General features: G+C 42.2%; 1 protein-coding gene across 2 annotated transcripts in view; it reads left to right on the top strand.

Moving 5' to 3' along the window:
• Shtn1 (shootin 1) overlaps nt 1-19,572 on the top strand; it is a 100,067-nt gene that overhangs the window by 34,443 nt on the left and 46,052 nt on the right. For both annotated transcript variants that reach the window (XM_021197493.1, XM_021197502.1), the window contains exons 5-9: nt 3,195-3,363; nt 6,570-6,667; nt 9,503-9,584; nt 13,088-13,182; nt 19,332-19,478. In XM_021197493.1, the coding sequence (XP_021053152.1) occupies nt 3,195-3,363; nt 6,570-6,667; nt 9,503-9,584; nt 13,088-13,182; nt 19,332-19,478 (591 nt within the window). The remainder of the gene's footprint in view (nt 1-3,194; nt 3,364-6,569; nt 6,668-9,502; nt 9,585-13,087; nt 13,183-19,331; nt 19,479-19,572) is intronic.

The raw sequence follows: 19,572 nt of genomic DNA, 5'->3' as shown, positions 1-19,572 counted from the left end.
TGTCTCTCTCTGTCTCTGTCTCTCTGTCTCTGTCTCTCTCTCTCTCTCTCTCTCTCTCTCTCTCTCTCTCTCTCTCTCTGTGTGTGTGTGTGTGTTCCCATCATTTGTACCCATTTGACCTGGAACAGTATTCCCCAGGGTTGATGTTACACTATAGTTTCCCACAAGAACACAGACATTTTCTGCTGGAGTCTGATAAAAGAGTCAGCCCGAGCCCTTCATTTCAGGTGGTTATTTATGAAAGCAGAGGAGGGCATGTGGAAGGTGACCTCCAGCGCGCCGCTGATTGCCTCTAGCTGATGATTTTACCAAGTGTGTAATTTTCTATATTCTGCCTCATCAGAATTACATTATTATTAAAGAATGTTTTTATCTCTGTCTTACGTATTTTGGGTAAAAAGCGTCCATCAGAAAAATGGATTACAGCAATTTCCAGCCAAATTTCATTAGTAATGCTGGTTGTGTTCGCCCCTACTCTTGATATCTCCCACCTCCAAAGTATTTCTTTGGATGTGACTGAGTTTTACTGTTAACAAATAGACAAATAAATAAATGTATTTAATCCATATACATTAGCAATTTACTTGCTAATGGAATGTGCTTAATTGTGTACAGAATGACACTGCACTAAAACTCATAAGATACTGAATCAGAACCTAACTAAGAATATGAATTTCCAAGTGAACTTCTTTCCTGTTTCTTGTCTGATGCATGCATAGCATTAGGGGGCACTGCTTTGATAGCATGGGCGTGCTCACACTGCTTGCCCTGCCTATGATCCCTGGAGTTTTTCAGTCCTATATACTGGATGCTCCTTTCCTTCCCTTTCCTTCTTCTAGGATGAGCAGAGAAACAATGTATTTTTTTCCAGGTTGGTTTCACTGAATCTAGCGCCCAAGACTGTGTCAACATTATATCCATCCAGATGAAGACACCCTGCCTCTTAGGATTGGTAGTTTAGGGAAAGCAAGGGCTTAGGGTCAGCACTTGCACATTTGCACATTTTATTTTTAATTGTGTTATTTGGGGCATGTGTGACTCTGAGCACGTTAGTTCTGCTCTCGGTCACCTTAGGTGACAAGGTGGACAGTGGTTAGAGTAGAGAATGGTGTGTGGGGTGACTCTTCATGATACTTTTAATGTTGGTCCAAACATTGCCTTCTTTAAAAGTTATTTTGTCTCTTTTACCCGTTTGTAGTGTGTGTGTGTGTGTGTGTGTGTATTTGTGAGTTTGTCTATATGTGTGTGCTTGTGAATATGTGTATATGTACATGTGTATGTGTGTATACATGTATATAGAGGTGTGTGTGCATGTATACACACATACATGCCCAGAGGTCATCTCAACTTTGAGCATCTTCCTCTGACTCTCTACCTGATATTTAGGAACAGGGTCTCTAGCTGAACCTGAAGTATGCTGCAGATAAGTTGGCTGGCTCACAAGTCCCTGGGACCCACTTGTCTCTACATCCCTGGGACTGGGGTCACAGTCTAGTTCTACTATTCCTGGTGTTTTACACAGGTGCTGAGGATCCAAACTCAGGTCTTTATGCTTTTATCGCAGACACTTTACCCACCAATCCATCTCTCCCATAGCTGCACTGTGGTGTAAGTATTAGTATGTTGCAGAACTTTGGGTGATGGATGGATCTATTTCTGTTCATCCATCACTGTGCTAAACCCTTAACCCATTCTTACAATGGAATCCTTAGTATACACCGTTTGTCTCCTGATCTGTAAGAAGTCTTTTGTAAAGTAGATATATACTTTGGTTTTGACGATGTATAATAAACTCTTGGCACTTGAAAAAAACAGACCCCCCCAAAAAAAAGTGTAATTGGGGGAGCTAGAGAGATGGTTCGGTGTTTAAGTGTGTGCTGCTCTTGCAGAGGACCTGAGTTCAGTTCCCAGCACCCACATTCAGAAGCTCTTAAAGAACCTCAGTTGCAGAGCATCAGGTACCTTCTTATGGCCTTTGTGGGAACGTTTGCTCCTAGGTACATCCCCTACACAGATACAAACAAAATTTTAAAAAATAAAATTCAAATGGTATATTCTTGTGCTTTGATTTGACCTCATCATTTTCTTCCAAGTACAGCTCCTCCGCTTCGCTAAAATGTGCAGGTTAGATTGGTAAGTGACCATGTACTTGAAGCCATAGGATCCAAGGCTATCTAGTTTACTCCTTTCTTCGTGTGCCCTGCTGGTGTAGCCACTATGTAAATTTGTATATGGTAATGAGTTCAGCTAGTGTAGAGTGAAGGCAGGTTTGCTCTTGCCTTATGATTGAGAGACATTTCAGAAGAGCAGCGCAGGATTACCTCTTAACAAGACAACAGTAATGAAGTCCCTTCTCTAACATTTGAGCTCTACAAATATGCACTGAGATTTCATTTGTATAAATTCTGTATTTTTCTTTCAACAGATGAGAATGGTCTGGGGCTCTGGGCTCTTTTCTCTGTTGTTTCTACCTCTCTCTGCATGGCGTTTGCTTTGGTTTTTTACTGCAGAATCCCTTCTACTCTCAGTCCTGTAGCGGGGGGGGGGGGGGGTTGACACTGACATCACCTCTCATGGCTAGGCATGCAGAAACTTTCTTCCATTGGCCAAACTCTTCTGATTGGCTAAATGTGGTCATATGCATTAATTCTGGCTGATTAGTTGTGGCCAGTGACGTCTTTGCACAGTGTGTGTGTGTGTGTGCGCGCGCGCGCGCGCGCACGCGCGCTGCGCACACACTCGTGTGTGTGCAAGAGAGAGAGTATGAGTGTGTGTGCACATGCTATGAATGTAGGTGCATTCCTGCTACGTAGACTTCTGTGGGTGTCAGAGCATGACTTTTTGGTTCTCTTTTTTTTTTTTTTTTTTTTCCCTCGGTGAGTTCTGTGAACTTATGTCCTCGGGTTTAAACTACCTCATCAGCCCTGGAATTCCTTGTATTTCTTAAAAGTTTATAACCAGCATTTCTACTTGCTGCTGCTGTAATTCAGGATGAGGCATCACTTAAAGTAATAAACTTAATATTAAAGCATGAGAGTAATTTATTCATTGAATGAGTCTACCTGTTACATCCTACTGTGAATGTTAATGAGTATGTAAGACAAAAATACACTTAATTCATTTATTGTTTTAAAATCGAAGATACTCATTTGACTGGTTGATAAAATAACCATTTTTTCCTATGTTACTTTTAGCTAAATAAAGAAAATAAAACACTGAAAAGAATCAGCATGCTATACATGGCCAAACTGGGGCCAGATGTAATAACAGAGGAGATAAACATTGATGATGATGATCCAGCCACCGACACAGATGCCGCGGCAGAGACCTGTGTGTCTGTTCAGTGTCAGAAGCAAATCAAAGGTGGGATTCCAGTGTTGCAACTGAGTATGGTTTCTGCCAGCACAGGGCTTCCTGTCCCCGATGGCACATCAGAATTCCATGAGGAGTTTTGAAAATACATGGGACTAGGGAGATGGTTCAGTGAGTAAAAGCAGTTGCTGAGCAATGATGAGGTATTGAATTTGAATCCCCAGCACCCACATCAACACCTGCATGGATATACATGCCTGTAATACCAGAACAGGGGTCGGGAAGTGGGGGCACGACCACAGGAAGGACTCAGCTTGTAGCCACTCCAGACAGAACACCAGCAAACTCTAGGTTTAACACAAAACCCTGTCTTGAGGAGGGAAGGTACAAAAGGACAGAGCAGGACAACGGACTTCTTCCTTGGGCCTTTACATACATGTATGCATGCATATGTGCCTATACATACATGTGCACCACCGTGCACACACACTGAAAGAATTTTGAGAATACTGATTACTGGGTCCCAGGAGCAATGTTTCTGACTTCATTAGCCAGGGCAGTCAGGGGAAACGGTCTGAGTGAGAATCACAGCAGCATCTCCTCCTTCCTTTGTGGGTTGCTTTCTTGTTTGGAATGAGGCCACACTTCAGAAGTGTGGCCTGGTTAGAAATGGGAAGTTACCATAACCTTAAGAGTTTATATCATGATTTTTTTTTAAATTTAGATTTGTTTTATTTTAAATATTTGAGTGTCTCGCTTGCATGTATGTGTGTGTACCACATGTGTACAGCGTTAAGACACTTTTGCTGAATGAAGAATAAGTGTAGTTAAAACCGTCTCTGACTTGACTGGTGGTAGAGCCAGGTATAAAGAGAGCTTATCATATGTAAAGACCAAGATTTAATCCCCAGCACAAAAATTGTGTATGTGTTCAGCCAATACCCTGTATTTAATTAGGTTTCTGTTATAGGTTCAATAACACGTGCAGCTTGGTTCATGTTCAAAAGTCATGCTTATTGTTTTGCCTGTGAGATAAGATTTTAGATGGAAGATGCTCCCTGATCTCAGTCCTCGACCCCTTATGTTAAGACAAAATAGAGGGCGCTGGTTGGGAGTAATGGGGGCATCAAGGTCTCCCTCTGTTCATAGTTCTCCCTTCTGGGAGCACTTGAACAATATGGTCTCATGTTCTTCTTCCTGGAATTAGTCAGCTGGTGGAGAAAGTAACTTAGAGCCAAATCTCAGAACTTCAAGCTGAGTTCATGAAAAAAAAAATTAAACGTATTCATAATGATGTCATGGGATTTTCCTTGCTCTTGGAGAAGGGTAAGAATTGAAAAGCATTTAAAAACAAAACCAGGCAAAGCAGTAGGCTGAGCAGAAGCTTAAGAAGTCTGTGTTAGTCAGTGGGCACTTTAAACACCACAGTCACATGGTACCCTTTCAGCCTGGTAACACATTTTCCTTAAGTCATAATAATAAGTAATAAAAATAAATGAATAAACAGAACACCCACAGCTCTGGAGAGGAAACGGCTTCTTTAGTTTCCCACATTAAGATTCCTGTTATCTTTTTTTTTTTTTTTTTTTTTTTTTTTTTTTTTTTTTTTTTTTTTTTTTAGATTCCTGTTTTCTTAAACTCGGAATCTCTGGGTTATTAGCTACCCACCCATCGGTTTATGTTGTGCTGTGAAGAGAGCTTGTGGCCATCATGAAAGAAAAATTGGTGAAGTGCCTTAACTTGTCTCTGCCTATAGATTCTTTTACTTCTAAAATGCCAGACAGTTTCTTTAACATGTGATGTTTGGATAGAGTGCAAAGAAAATTCAGTTTGGTCCCTTTAACACAGTGGCATTATTGAACATGTGCAGTGTCAGTTTCTGTGTGACTGGGTGGGTCTTCATGTGACATTCTCATGGTCCTTGGCTTTAGTTTGCCCCTCTCCTTAATTGTCAGATAACACTGAATACAAACTGTATTTTTAGTTCTTTTGATCAGATCCATGTTTTCTTTTAAGAATAAACTTATTTCAGATGCAACCATCATGGAAATCAGTTCAGGGTATAGTGCAGGTTTTGTTTTCCAAAATAAAATAGAATTACCAGGTAGAGGGGGTTGGAGAGATGACTCAGTGGTTAAGAGCACTGACTACTCTTCCAGAGGTCCTGAGTTCAATTCCCAGAAACCACATGTTGGCTCACAACCATCTTCAATGGGATCCCAATGCCCTCTTCTTGTGTGTCTGAAGATAGCAACAGTGTACTCACACACATTAAATAAATAAATCTTTAAATACATGTATGCATACATACATACATACATACATACAAGAACTACCAAGTGACACAGTTACACACATACCAAAGGACCCTGATTCCATCACAGAGACTTGCATATCTATGCCTACTGCTGCTGTATTCACAACAGCAAGGATATGGAATTAGCTGTCCATCAAAGATGTACAGATAATAACAATGTGATACATACACAGCGGAATTTTATTCTACTGTAAAGGAAATTTTACTTAATAGCTGAAGCAATGGCTAGTGGGTAATGTGCTTGCTGTGCGAGTGTGAGGACCTGAGTTTGGATCTCCCAACCCATGCCAAGATGGACAGGATAGTATATGTCTATAACCTCAGCACTCCTAGGACATTAGAGTCAGAGACAGGTAAGTTCCCAGAAGCTCATGGGCCATCTAGCCTGACATACTCGGGGGGTGGGGGGCAGCAATAAGCCTTGGCTCAAACAGGTCGGAAGGTAAGAACCTCACCCAACTGTCCTGCTTTCTACATGTATGCCAACACAAACATACTTGCAGTCACATTCATGAACATGAGCACATGTACACACAGCAACAGAAAGGAAAATGAATTATTGGAACTTGTAGGAAATGTTACCTTAAGTGAGGTAAGGTTCAGAAAGACAAATACCATGTGTTCTGTATCATTTGTAGATAGTAGCATCTTGTTTTTATCTTGGAGTATTTGTAGAGGAGTGAATGTAAGTCAGTAGGCATAAAGTTAAAAAGGTCCATGAGTGGGAAATGAAGTTTTAAGGAAGAGGAGGGAGGCTGAAAGGCTCAGGGGGAGTGCTGGGGATTGAAGAGTTCAAGAGAGGAATGAGGAGGGGAGGGGAATGGTGGGGAGGGTCTACCAAAACAAAAGAATGAAAACATTGTAAGAAAACCTATTATTTTGTTTCATAATTAAAGAGTAAAATAATGTTTATTTTAATTTCCTTCCTTTAAAATTACAGAACTTCGAGATCAAATTGTGTCTGTTCAAGAAGAAAAGAAGGTGTTAGCCATTGAGCTGGAAAACCTCAAGAGCAAACTTGGGGAGGTGATGGAGGAGGTAGGCGTCTTAGTGCCTGAAGGGCCAAACCTTTGGCGTTTAAACTTACAGCTCATTTGGGTTGGCTAAGTTACAAAGATGCTATTAACAGCTAACTTTTGATACTAGCACCTGTTAGCATTTTTTAAAACTATTTTATTGGGTTCTTATACATCTACCTCCCTTCTAAACCTTATTCCACCCCAATTCCTTCCTACCCCCAAAACTAGGTAGGGAAGAGAAAGGTTAGAGGGGAAAGGAGTCTAGACCTCTTTGGACTTCTTCCTGATGATTAGGGGCATTGGGTTCCTTGGGTCCAGTCTACCCCTTGTCATCAGAATATCTCTAACTTCTTGTCTCTTTGCTCATGCTCATACTTGACAAATCACAAAAGCAGCCACCAGGAGCAGCAGGTGGGAGCAGAAGCTGCCTCCTCCTTCTTAGGAGCTCTCCCATATATACTCTCTCCAGAATCTCCAGAATTAAACAATCTGCAGCTGCCAAAAATCTCACCCCTGCTAGAGCATGAGGCAAATCATAATCACCTGCTGTGAAGCAGCCTCTTATCCCACACCTGGGATTAAAACAAAAACGCATCCGAGTAACATAGGTGGGTTTTTTAAGAAACCAGAATTTTCACTGCAAGCATCATGTGTTAGGTCTCATTTTACCCTCCCTCCCATTTTGGTCATTCGGAGAGCAAGATGTGACCATGCATCACTTCCTAGGTTAGCCAATCAGACATCAGGCACCACTGGTGTGTGCGGTCCATGCTGCTTAGTCTGATGTGGTAACTCCTGTCTCAGGTCACACACTCTATTACCCTGGTGAAGAAAAATGAGAGTAGCTAGCCTTTGGTGAACAGGCAGCTCACTGGGGGATGGGCCATCACTGTGTGTCCCTCCCACAGAACAGAAAGGGTTAGTGGAGGAAAGATTCCAGGGTTGATATGGGAGAATCTTCTCTTGAATTGCCTGTAAGCTCGGGACAGCTCTGTTACCTTTTATTTGTAACAAAGTTTCAAGTATCTGCCTTTACAACCTTGTTTTAACTTGTGTCCATGGGTCTCGGATTCTGTGGCCCAGAGCTTCCCAACCAGTGTATGCCTGCATTGCAGAAACCCCAGCTAGCTTACTTAAGAGGCTCATCAGTGAGGAGCCTCACTGGTCAGTTCCCTCATGCTCAGCTCCATCCTTTGTCAGTTCCTGAAGGCTGTCCCATACAAAGGCTGGGCAGCCACGCTCTCCAGCCTCCAGCCCCAACTGCTGTTGCTTTGTTTCACCTAAACATAATAATGATGGGGAAATGGAGGCAACCTTGGAGGGACTTCCCTCTTGGACTTTGTGGAGAGAGAGAGAGAGAGAGATATCAAGAGAAACCAGTTCATGGACTCTCTGGAGGTGAATACAGGGCTGTGTTCAGAACTACCAGAAGTAGTTTTCTTCTTGAATGAAAGTACAGGAAAGGAAAAGGGAACATTTTCTGTTACTATTCACCCAGCCTTAGGGGTATTACTGGAAGATAATTCAGAGGTTGCTTTTATTGTCACTGTTTTAGACATCTGGAAAGTGATCAAGCAGAAAAAAGTGAGCTTACAGACATCTGCTCAGTCTACCTCAGAGCCGGCCAGCACAGCCATGATAAAACTGCCCATGGTGCCACCCTGCAGCTGCCTCCTCACACCATGGCCAGCTCCCTAAGCAGCTGTTGTTCTGAATGGGGTGTTTATCATCCCCGTGTGTGATTTTACATGCTTAGACCAGTACAGGGTCTTTTGAGTGTTTTTAGGTTTTGTAAATGTAACTGTCTCTTAAAATTAAGGATGGTGCATTGTAAACAACTGTCTCTTAAAATTAAGCACAGTGCATTTGAGATTTACCCACCTTTATGTGGGTAGCTTTGCGTTTTTAAAAAAACTGCTGTGTAGGATTCTTTTCTACTGGTTGGTGTTTAAAAAAAAAGTTATTTCAGAAATGTTGTGGTAAATCTCCAACCCAAATAAGCCCAGTCAATGAAAACACAGCTCAATTAATATGAATACAAGCTGTGCGCCTACATTGGGCAGATCTACCGCTACACTACCATCTTTCCCAATCTACGAGACCCCTTATAACTTACTGTTTCTCCAGGCCATGTGCTCTGCTTTCCTTCCACCTCCGTCAATCTCTCTCCCTTTCTCTTCCAAAATCTTCACCTCTACCTTCTCCTCTTTCCCCGCCCAATCACCGGCTCTAGCCTTTATTTATAAATGAAGGTGGGAAGAACGTTTGCAGGAAATCACCTGAGTGCTGACTCATTCCTTGTTCACAACCCCTCACAGGAGGACAGAATTAATATCAAATACAATTAGCCCCAGAACTGTTGGCAACACAGAAATTTAAGTTTTGGAGAGAATATCACAGGTGCACTTTATTAAGCTGAAAGTCATCAAAATTTAAAGTTATCTTTAAACGAAATCAATATATGCATCTTTTAAAACATAAAATCAAAGTTCAAACTGGAGCCTAAAGTTGAGTACTTGCTGTCCTGTTAAGTGATAGGTGTATTTTGTGAGTGATCACAACTCGGATGTTTTGCATTAAAAATATGAGTGGTGACACTGAATGGCTAGAACACTAGCCATTGTAGGGAGAACCCAGTGCCAACTTAGTTATGTAAATGAGCTATGGTATAGTGTGCCCTGAAGTCCCAGGTTACCTCAGAGTTTCACAGAAGAGCTTTCAGGCTCTCAGTGCAGGAGCCACTGGGTACTCTTTACACTGCAACTTCATGTTGAAAGCCAAGCAGCCATTTAAGGGTCCCATGTTGCCTCGTGTCTCACTTACAATTTTTCTCCTTCACATTTTACATTCGTAGGTCAATAAAGTTAAGCAAGAAAAAGCTGTTTTAAATTCAGAAGTTCTTGAGCAGAGGAAAGTCTTAGAAAAATGCAACAGAGGTAAGTCTGCATCCTCCGCTTTCTCCAGGACGTTTGGCTTACATGTGTCCAGTGCTGCTTTATGCATGCTCCCAGAGTTTATCTCTTTCCAAGGTTTGTTTTTCTCAGCAGTGACTCTATCTCATTTCTATTATTTCACCACTGAGGAAATTTAAAAGGGATTTCCACCCAAGCATGGTAGGCACACACCTTTGATCCCAGCACTTGGGAGGCATATCTCTTGTGAGTGTGAGACCAGCCTGGTCTACATAGTGAATTTCAATTTTGTCTGGTCTACATAGTAAGACCCTATCAAATACACTCTAAAAAAATGTATCATATTATTCCTGTAATTGTAGTACTGGGGAAGGAAGAGACAGAAGGATCTCTGAAGCTTATTGTCCAACCAACCTAGCTAAACAGGTTCAGACCCAGTGAGAGACCCTGCCTCAAAACAGACAGACAGACAGATAGATATAGATAGATGATAGGGAGAGAGAGAAGGAGGGGGGGAGAGGATAAATAAAGATGATAAATGGATATAGATAGACTAAATAATGATAGATAGATATAGATGATAGAGATAGATAAAGGTAGATGGTAGATAGAGATGATGAATAGATATAGATAGAATAGATAGATGATAGACAGAAATAGGATACCCCCCAAAGTTGACCTCAGGTTTCCATACATATACACACACACACAAGTGCATGCACAATACACACATTTCAAGTACACATACCGCACACACATTGCATTAAAAATTCAATAAAAGCTATTTCCCTTAGGAGATTTGGAACTAACTAACTCATTTTGAAACCTCAAACATATAGACGTCTTCTGTTCTCTGTGTATTGTGGGACCATAATAATTTTTGCTCCCTTTAGCATGTACATGATTGATGAGCTTGTTAGTAAATCATAATCTAGGAGAGTTTCAGAAAGTTTAAAAAATATGATAATATTTTAAATGAAGAGAATGCAAACAGTGGGCCAGTGAAAAAATGAGCATCAAGACTGGTGTACCAGCCAGGTGTGGTGGCATGCACTAAAAATCCCAGCAAGGTGGAGGCAGAGATGAGTGGATCTCTGTGGGGTCCCTGTGAGTTTGGAAGACAGTTTTGTCTACATACCATAGTGACATCAAGGCCAACAAGGGATACATATTGAGCCACTGTTTTTAAAAAGATTAGCATGCCAAGGGTCCCTTTGCTCTGGTATCTTGCATAATTCTTCTTTGTGTCTGAAATATAACTCTGAACCTCTAGTGGCCAACACAGCAAGGAATTTATAACCGGTTGGACAAGTTACATAAAAACATATCTAGAGGATGTAGGAGATGCTTCCAACCAATACTTCAAAAGAAGATGCCATGTTGTTTGGTCAGCATCTCATTCTTACTGTTTAACAGGGCATGAGCCTCATAGGGGCTGGTTATAATGTTGCAGTTTAGCTCAGGGAGTAATACTGAAGTCTCTACAAAAGTCTTTGAAGGGTGTGTGTGTGGAGGACTGTATCAGTCTATTTTTTGTTGCTATCATAAACTACCTAAGGCTGGGCACTTTAAAAGGAATATAGCTTTCCAGCTTCAGATGTCATCTAGGAGCACAACCCCACATCTGCTTGGCTCTGGGAGGGTCTCCTTGAAGAGGTCCCACCACAGTGGTGGCATCGTATCATAGCGTGAGTGTGGGATTCCAGGGAGAGATCCCATGGCAAGAGAGGGCCTGGTCTGCCTGGCAGTAAGCTCTTCTCTTAAGATCCTGCTGAGGACCAGACTTGCAGCTTATGCATCTTTGGAGGCCACACCACATCTAAACCACACCGGAGGATTAATACGTTTCTTGTGCTCCCTTTGACCTGTCCCCAAGCCAGCCAGTGTCCTAGTTTAGAAGACAGGACACAAACAGGGCTTTTGAGGCTATCTCTGCAGTGCTTCCTGTCCTTTGTGTTGCTCATTGGCTGGAGGTTTTGAAGAAAGGGACTGGAAGCTAAGCCAGAGAGAAGGATAAGATGGTAGGTGTTCTTCAGGTCCCACTCCAGCCTGTGCAAACTGCATTCTCTGTGCACTGTGCAGACTATGAGTTCACCACATGGGTCTTGTCTTCAGGAAACTGCTGTCTAGAAAGAAGTGGGGATACATGAACTTGCCACCAGGACCAGGAGAGTTCCTTTCAGAATCCAGGTCAAAGGAACCTAGACATGGGAAAATTCACTTTTTATTATAGTGTTCTGGATAGAGAAAGAGAGAGCCTATCGTCCTCCCTGGGGCATCAGAGACTGGCGGTCTTCATTGTTCTGTTAGTGGAATTTCTTTTTTTAAATAGGTTTGAAAGTCATTTAGTCCTCAGGGACCTGTAATTCGCAGCACAAACCACCACTTACGTTACTTTACTTGAGTTAGACTGTTCTGCTTCTGTCTGCGGAAGCAGTCGTTTACGAAGAACAGAGTTTGAAATTCTATGTCATTACACAGCAAACCCGTCCTTAGTCAGTTAGGATTGAAGTGCCCCAGTGGAACAGAGTGTGAAAGCAGCCATTAAGAGTGTCTTGGCGGGGAGTTTATTGATACGACTCAGCTCAGAGCGAGGCTCTTCGGTGGCTGTCTGCTTGCATTGAGCTGGGTTCCTAATGGCGTCACGGCTCCCTGCATCCTATCCGCATCATTATTTAACAAAGTAGGCCATGGAATGTCAAAAGCAGCAACGATTACATGGTGCTTTTCTTTGACTGGACCTTTCCTACAGTAATTCATTTTGGTGGGGGCAGGGTCTCACTAAGTAGCCCTGACCACATCTTGCACATATCCGTTGACCTGCCCGTGAAATGCCTGTAATATGTTTTGTTTTGTTTTGCTTTTGTCTGTGGCTTTATGTTTTTGTCTGGGGCTGGATAGATGGATCTGTGGCTAAAAATGCTTTTGCCCCATGCAGAGGATCTAGGTTCAGTTCCCAGCACCCTCATGATGGCTCAGAATTACTTATAACTCTAGTTCCAGGGGATCTGACACTTTCTGACATTAGTGAACAGCCGGCATACATGTGGCACACAGACAAACATGTAAGCAGCATATTTATATACATAAAATATAAAACAAAAAAACAAACTAGAAATGTATTCATTTTGTACTGATGTAACAGTACATTTATTTGAAAACATAACATATTATTTTTTATATTTCCTCTCATAATACGATTTGATGGCAGAGTGTTTCTTGTGCTGTGTTTTACAAATCTGTTGGTGTTTCCCCAGTGGTACAAAGAACATGCTTGGAACCATATCTCTGTATGGTCTCCTGATTCGCTCTTTTCAGGATGTACGTGGTTGAGTCTAGGGGTGTGACTGGTTTTACATTTTCCATTCATATTGCTAAGCTACCCTTCCTAAAGCTCACCACTCCGCACCAGCCAAGATCAGATGACAGCCCCCGCATGCCTTACGCAGAATCCTTTCTACACATGCCGCTGATGATTTTGCACAGCTCATTGTCTCTGTTCTTTTTTTTTCTTCTGTCTGCTTAAGTGTCCATGTTGGCCGTTGAAGAGTATGAGGAGCTACAAGTGAACCTGGAACTGGAGAAGGACCTTCGCAAGAAAGCAGAGTCTTTTGCTCAAGAGGTAGGTATGCTGTAGAGAACGGGGAACTTCGCAGAACACCCATGGGCAAAACAAAGCTGAATGATATGAAGGGCAATAGACTCCAGTGTTCCTAGCATGGTAGGTTGACTCATTTATGACTGACTCATTTACAGTAGTTATATAGTTTGTAGGGACCTACAAGAGAGCCATGTGAGGCTTCCACCACCAAGGACAAATGTTTTGGGAGATGGCAATGCGGGGACTTATATCTAAGTATCACAGCTTATACAGGTACATCAGATTTTCCCTGGTGTACCCCGTAAACATACACAGCCGTTAGGTGTCGACGGAAGATTTTAGAAAATGTTTGAATAGAACTTGGAGGTTTTAAACGAAGCATCCTGGCCAGGTGCTATGTCATGACTCTAAGTCTACTGGCATTCATGGGGAAGAAGACATGGGTAGAGATGTGCTAGATCTGTCACTGTACACAACCTCCAAGCCATCCCTGTCCTCTTAAAGCTTCACTTCCATTGTCTGTAAAATAGAGCCCCTTGCAGATGGAATCAGGGAGATTTTAGAATGCAGTGGAACATGTATGTGCGTGTGACCAATATCAGGGGTCTTCCTCAGTCACTTTCCACAGTGTCTCTGACTAACACAGGGATTGGTCATATGGTAGGCTAGCTGACCGATGAGTCCCTGGAATCCACTTGTCTGCTTTTCCAGCTCTGAGATTATTGAGCATTTGCCACTGTGCTCCCAATTTTTGCAGGGGTTCTGGGGAATTGAACTTAATTCTTCTTACTTGCACAGCAAATGCTTTATAAATTGAGCTATACTTCCAGCCAAAATGGAGTAACTTTTAAGAGTACTTTGTAGGCAATATAATGCTACACGAGAAAAAGGCTTTTCCTGGAGAGACCTACTATAACATGTGGTGGTGACTGGCCAGCTTGAGTGCAGAAAGCCTAACAGATAGCCTTGAGAATCTGGGCTGTGTGACTGTGTCATCTTAGATGATGGTGTCATAGTATCTGCCTTTCTCTCCTGGCCATCGTCCAGGGCTCTCATTCTGTGAGTTGATTCTTTCATCGCTAATGGAATGTTGCCATGTTGAACACCCATTACCTCAGCCACTCGTCAGTGCGATGATTTACCTCTCAGACTAGAGACGAGCTTTGAACGTCTCTGGTTCCACCTGACCCTGTTGACATTCGAGTATTGGATATTCCATGGCTCTGGAGCTGGTTTCCAGGGGAATGACCTGTCACCAGGTAGCCCAACTCAAGCGTCAAGCTTCACTGAGCAAGAGCTCTGTCTCTATTGTAATTTTGAGCCCGAGTGTAAAGAACCTTGTGTTGAGGGAGGCAGCTGAGGAACTGAAAGTGGTCCAGGAAGAGGTTTCCAAGGGGGAGAACAAAGACAACATGTTGCAAGAATGACATTTGAAAGTTGGGTTGTGTTTCTGTTTTGTTATTATATTTATTATATTATATTTATTATATTATATTATATTTTTTTTGTTTTGTGTTCTTGTGCCTAAGCATAGCTAAGCTAACATTGACCTCCACAGAAGGTCTAATCTAGGCTTCTCTGATTTGAAATAATTGTGATTAATTTTATTCGGAGAGTTTGAGGGAAGGCAGATGGGTATTGTTCTCTGTTGACTTGTAAGACAGGAAAAAGAATTGAAATGTGTCCAATCCCTCTGGAACAAGATCTGTGTGGTTATAAACGGTAAATTGACTATGGAAAGGGCAGGTAGGAAAGAGGAGGAAACCTTAGGGTGATTGAGGGCGACCCGATCCGCAGGGTCTTACCAAAGCCATTTCCATTTCTTGCGTGTTGTTTGCATAATGATGTCAGAATGCAAAGTACAGAGCAGCTCAGAAGAGAACTGGGAGGGCTCCACAGTGCCAGAGAAGACAGGAGGAGGAGGAGGGAAGCAGGCAAGTGAAGGATTTCCACAGGGTCAGCTGTCCAGGGGGGAGCCCTTGAGATGCAGGGACAGTGCAGGCACCGTGCTGAACCAGCATGAGGAGGGGAAGGTGGCCTGGAAGTCCTCTGTGACTGGCAGCATGAGTGTGTGCAGCAGTGCTCGACATCCAGATTTAAACTCCATCCTGAGACTTAAACCTCTATTGCTGAGAAGGAAATCTCAGGCTTTGACACATGACTACTGCTAAGGGCATGAGACTTGTTTCACAGGAGGCTGGCTTACTGTTGCATGTTGTGCCCAGCACCGGATTGGTACCAGAGTCAGTTGGATGTTGAAGATGAGATGCTTACTGACCACAGTTTTAGAATTAAACATCAGGGTTTACTTGTTTTATGAATTTAATTGCAACAGGAATAAATGTGCTTATTTAAAAAACACACAGCCAGTCTAAACACGTAAAACAGAAACTGAGAACTTCCTTCTTTTTGTATTCATTTATTTAAAATGAAACCAAAGCCTGTTCCTTCTTAATAAGAGGAGTCAGTTGTGTCCAGAGCTGTGTTCTTAAATTTCCCATCTACATATTACATTTTTTTAGAAAAACTTACTTATTTGTGGTATGTGCATGTGATTGTGTGTTTTTTGTGTTTTTTCTATGGTATGTGATTATGTGTGTTGTGGGTGTTCTTTATGGTGTGGGTATGTGAATGTATGTGTGGTATGTATATGTGATTGTGTGTATTCTCCATTATGTGTGTATGTAATTGTGTTGTGTGTGCTCTCTATGGTGTTTGTATGTGATTGTGTGTGTGGTATGTATATGTGACTGTGTTGTGTGTATTCTCTATGATATGGTTATGTNATTATTTGTGTGGTATGTATATGTGATTGTGTATGTTGTGTATTTTCTCTATGGTGTGTATATGTGATTGTGTGTGGTATGTATATGTGACTATGTTGTGTGGGTTCTCTGTGGAGTGTATGTGATTATTTGTGTGGTATGTATATGTGATTGTGTATGTTTTGTATGCTCTCTATGGTGTGTATCTGTGATTGTGTGTTGTGTGTACTCTATGGTATGTGTATGTGATTGTGTGTGTAGTATGTATATGTGACTGTGTTGTCTGTGTTCTCTATAGTGTGTGTATATGATTATGTGTTGTGTGTGTTCTCTATGGTGTATTTATGTGATCATGTGTGTTGTGTGTGTTCTCTATGGTATGTGTATGTGATTGTGTGTTGTTTGTGCTCTCTGTGGTATGTGTATGTGATTATATGTGTTGTGTATTTCCTTTCCCTCCTCCCACATGGGCTCTAAAGCTTGACATCATGTCTTCAGGCTCTTGCAGCCAGCCAGCACTTTCACCCACTGAACCATTTGTTTTAATGCAACTTTCTTATACTTTTCAATGTGGGGTTTGTTGTTGTTGTTGTTGTTGTTTTCCACTCAGTTTCCTTCCTGGGTAATCTGGACAAAGTTGGAATATTGCTGTGAATTCTGTATTAGCATAAGTTTTTTGTTTTGTTTTGTTGTTGTTCTTCTTACTCTTATCTTTCAAAAAGATGTGAGGTTTCTTAGAAATTCTGAGACCTGTGGTGTTCTTCCTCTGGTAAGAGACCACTCTGACTCTAATTGAGGTGTTCTTGCCACAGCAAAACCAGACTCATTAGTGTTTGGTGATGGAACGTTCTAGTTGAGGGCTCACTTAGCTTGAACTTTAGCACTTTAGTTTAGGGAAGATAGCTTTTGGTTTTGTTTTCTCTCTTGAGATAGTCCCATGTTGCCCTGGCTGTTATCAGACTTGATAGGTAGCTGAAGATAACCTTGAAACCCTTCTGACTCACCTGTCTCTTTCTCTGAGTATTAGGATTACAGACATGTGCCATTGTTCCCAGCTTTGGTGATACCAGGGGTTGAATCCAGAACTGTGCATATGTTAGGCAAGCACTGTGCCAACTAGGTTACTGCTGGTTGGGACACGCTAAGGGGGGTTTGAGGAAGAAATTCACACTAGGAGGATGTATTCTTACTTGTTTGTGCTCAAAATGCCATAGTCAATGTACTTTGTCCTCATGCGGTGTTAAGCAAGTTTTCTAGAATGTTCCTCTCTCAAGAAAAGCAAATCCTGGAGAGTCATGGAGTAAGAATGGTGCAGTGCCACAGCGCAACTCATAGTGACAGGGAGTGGGTGTCCCCGCTTGATCTCCCGACTCTGTGCTGTAGCTGCTTTGCCAGAGCAAGTGCAGCAGAAAGGAACCTGGAGCTTTGCTTCAGCCACCCTTTGTGTGATTCCTGAGGTAAGGAGATGCCGAGATGCAGGTGAGGGAGCCTGGCTAGTTACATTTTAATAGAGGGGGAAAATATATCAAAATTGTAATAATGTAACTAAAATAATTCATTTCAACTAGACCCTGCTCAAATATTCAAGAAACAGTGTCAATCTTTAATAGTTACCCTGTTGGTTAAAGTCTGAGTCTCCCATGCAGAATGCCTTGGCTTATGCCCATGTGGCTGTCTCTGTGCTTAACTCTTCCAAAGAGGAGGTGATGCTGAAGGAGTGTGGATTCCATGTACTGTGCAGAATTGTGTTTCACAAGGCTGGAGAAATGGCTAAGCAGTTAAGAGCACTTTCTACTCTTCCAGAGGACTTGAGTTCAATTCCCAGAACCCACATCAGGTGTCTCAAAACAACCAGTGTGACTTTAGCCCCAAGGAAATATGTTACCCTTTTTTGCCCTGTGCAGATACCCTCATAGACATATATATACATGCACACGCAGAGACACACTTGCACACATAAGTAGTAAAAATAGATCTTTAAAAACTGTGTGTTCTACCTGTTTTGAGCTGGTGCGTATCTTAATTTTGCACAGCGCTGTAGTTGCTTCCTAGGCTTTTCATAGCCTCTGTACAGAAAAAGAATGAAAGCCCAGTCGTTGTGTGTGTTCAGAGGCGGGGGCACATCTGTGTGCAGCTTATATATGTTTCAAGGCCAGAGGTCAACACTGGGTGTGTCTCCACCTTGGTTTTGGAGACAGGGTCTCTCATTGAACCTGGAATTCACTGATTGGCTGGACTGACTGGCCACCAACCTTAACCCCCTTCTAGCCATTTTTTTTTTCTCCTTCTGGGAAGACATTGGAAAGAAAACCTGAATGTGTTTGTATTATACAATTTGTGGTGAGTTTGATCGACCAGGACTAAGCTTGCAGACTGTGTAAATCTCTATAGTTCTAGTCTTTTCACACAGAGGTTTGTAGAGATTTTATTTGGTCCTGAGTTACATTTGCTGACATTCATGTTATACAGCAGATGAGGTTGCGTGTGTGCTCTATGGTGAGCCATCTTACTGTGCACACCTTACATACAGTTAAGCTACAGTGTCAATATAAGATGCCAGTAAGATCCTGACAGTGTAACTCTTTGTTGGTCTGAGACTTCTGGTCTGTGAAATAGATCATGCTTTGAATTGTCCACCATCCCACTTGGTGTGACGGTGGAGAAAATAAATAACAGACAAATAGAAAATAATGCTGCCGCCAATTTTGTCAGCATGAGAGAATTAGCCGAGTCCCGTTCATAAGCAACTCAATAAAACATTCAATAGATGTTAATATTGTCTCCTCTTCTCGGAACTCCTCTTGTGAACTCTTTCATCATTGGGGGGACCTAACTGGTCTAAAACAGTCTAATAAAGAGCAGAGGGGGTGAGTCGGGTTGTCAAGAGGCTTGCAAATGAGCCTAAGCCCTGATCTTGTAACTTGAGCATCCTTGGGGATCCTTGTTCTCTCTGAGTCTTGGCTTTTTTATCAGGACAATGTGATGGTCATGGTACTTATTACCATGTATTAGCAGTGTTAACGGATAAAGGGTGATGTCTGCTATGTTGCACAGTGGTTAGTGAAGGTTTCCTAGTCATAGTAGAGAAGTCGGCTGAAAGTAAACCATAAAGAGAACCCTTGGGCTTTGCTGGCACAGTCATGTCATTTGTAGTATTGATGTATTTTAAGCCAGTAGGAGAGCATTTAAAATCAAGGTGTAGAACTGGATTGCTGTATCCACACCTTGCTTGGGGTAATTACTTTGGTCTTGAAGTTCATGGGAAGCCGGGGACTGCATCATGGCTGCTCAGGAGCTCCTACCTCAGGCATTTCCTTCAGTGTCCTCAAGAGCCCCACCCACTGCCATTCAAGCTGCACCGGGAGCCGCATTTGGTGTATACATTTTTATAATTGACTTTCACAGATGTTCATTGAACAAAACAAGCTGAAGAGACAAAGCCACCTTCTGCTGCAGAGCTCCCTTCCTGACCAGCAGCTTTTGAAAGCTTTAGATGAAAACTCAAAACTTATCCAGCAGCTTGAAGAAGAGAGGATCCAGCATCAGAAAAAGGTAACTGATTTTATTCTGCAGCTGTAGACACACACACACACACATACGTGTACATACACATACATGCATATACACTTGTGTATGCAACATACAC

Source organism: Mus pahari, chromosome 1 (genome assembly GCF_900095145.1).
Source record: "Mus pahari chromosome 1, PAHARI_EIJ_v1.1, whole genome shotgun sequence".
NCBI classification, from domain to species: Eukaryota; Metazoa; Chordata; class Mammalia; order Rodentia; family Muridae; genus Mus; species Mus pahari.
The sequence above is the reverse complement of the archived record's forward strand: the minus strand, read 5'-3'. Positions and strand labels throughout refer to the sequence as shown.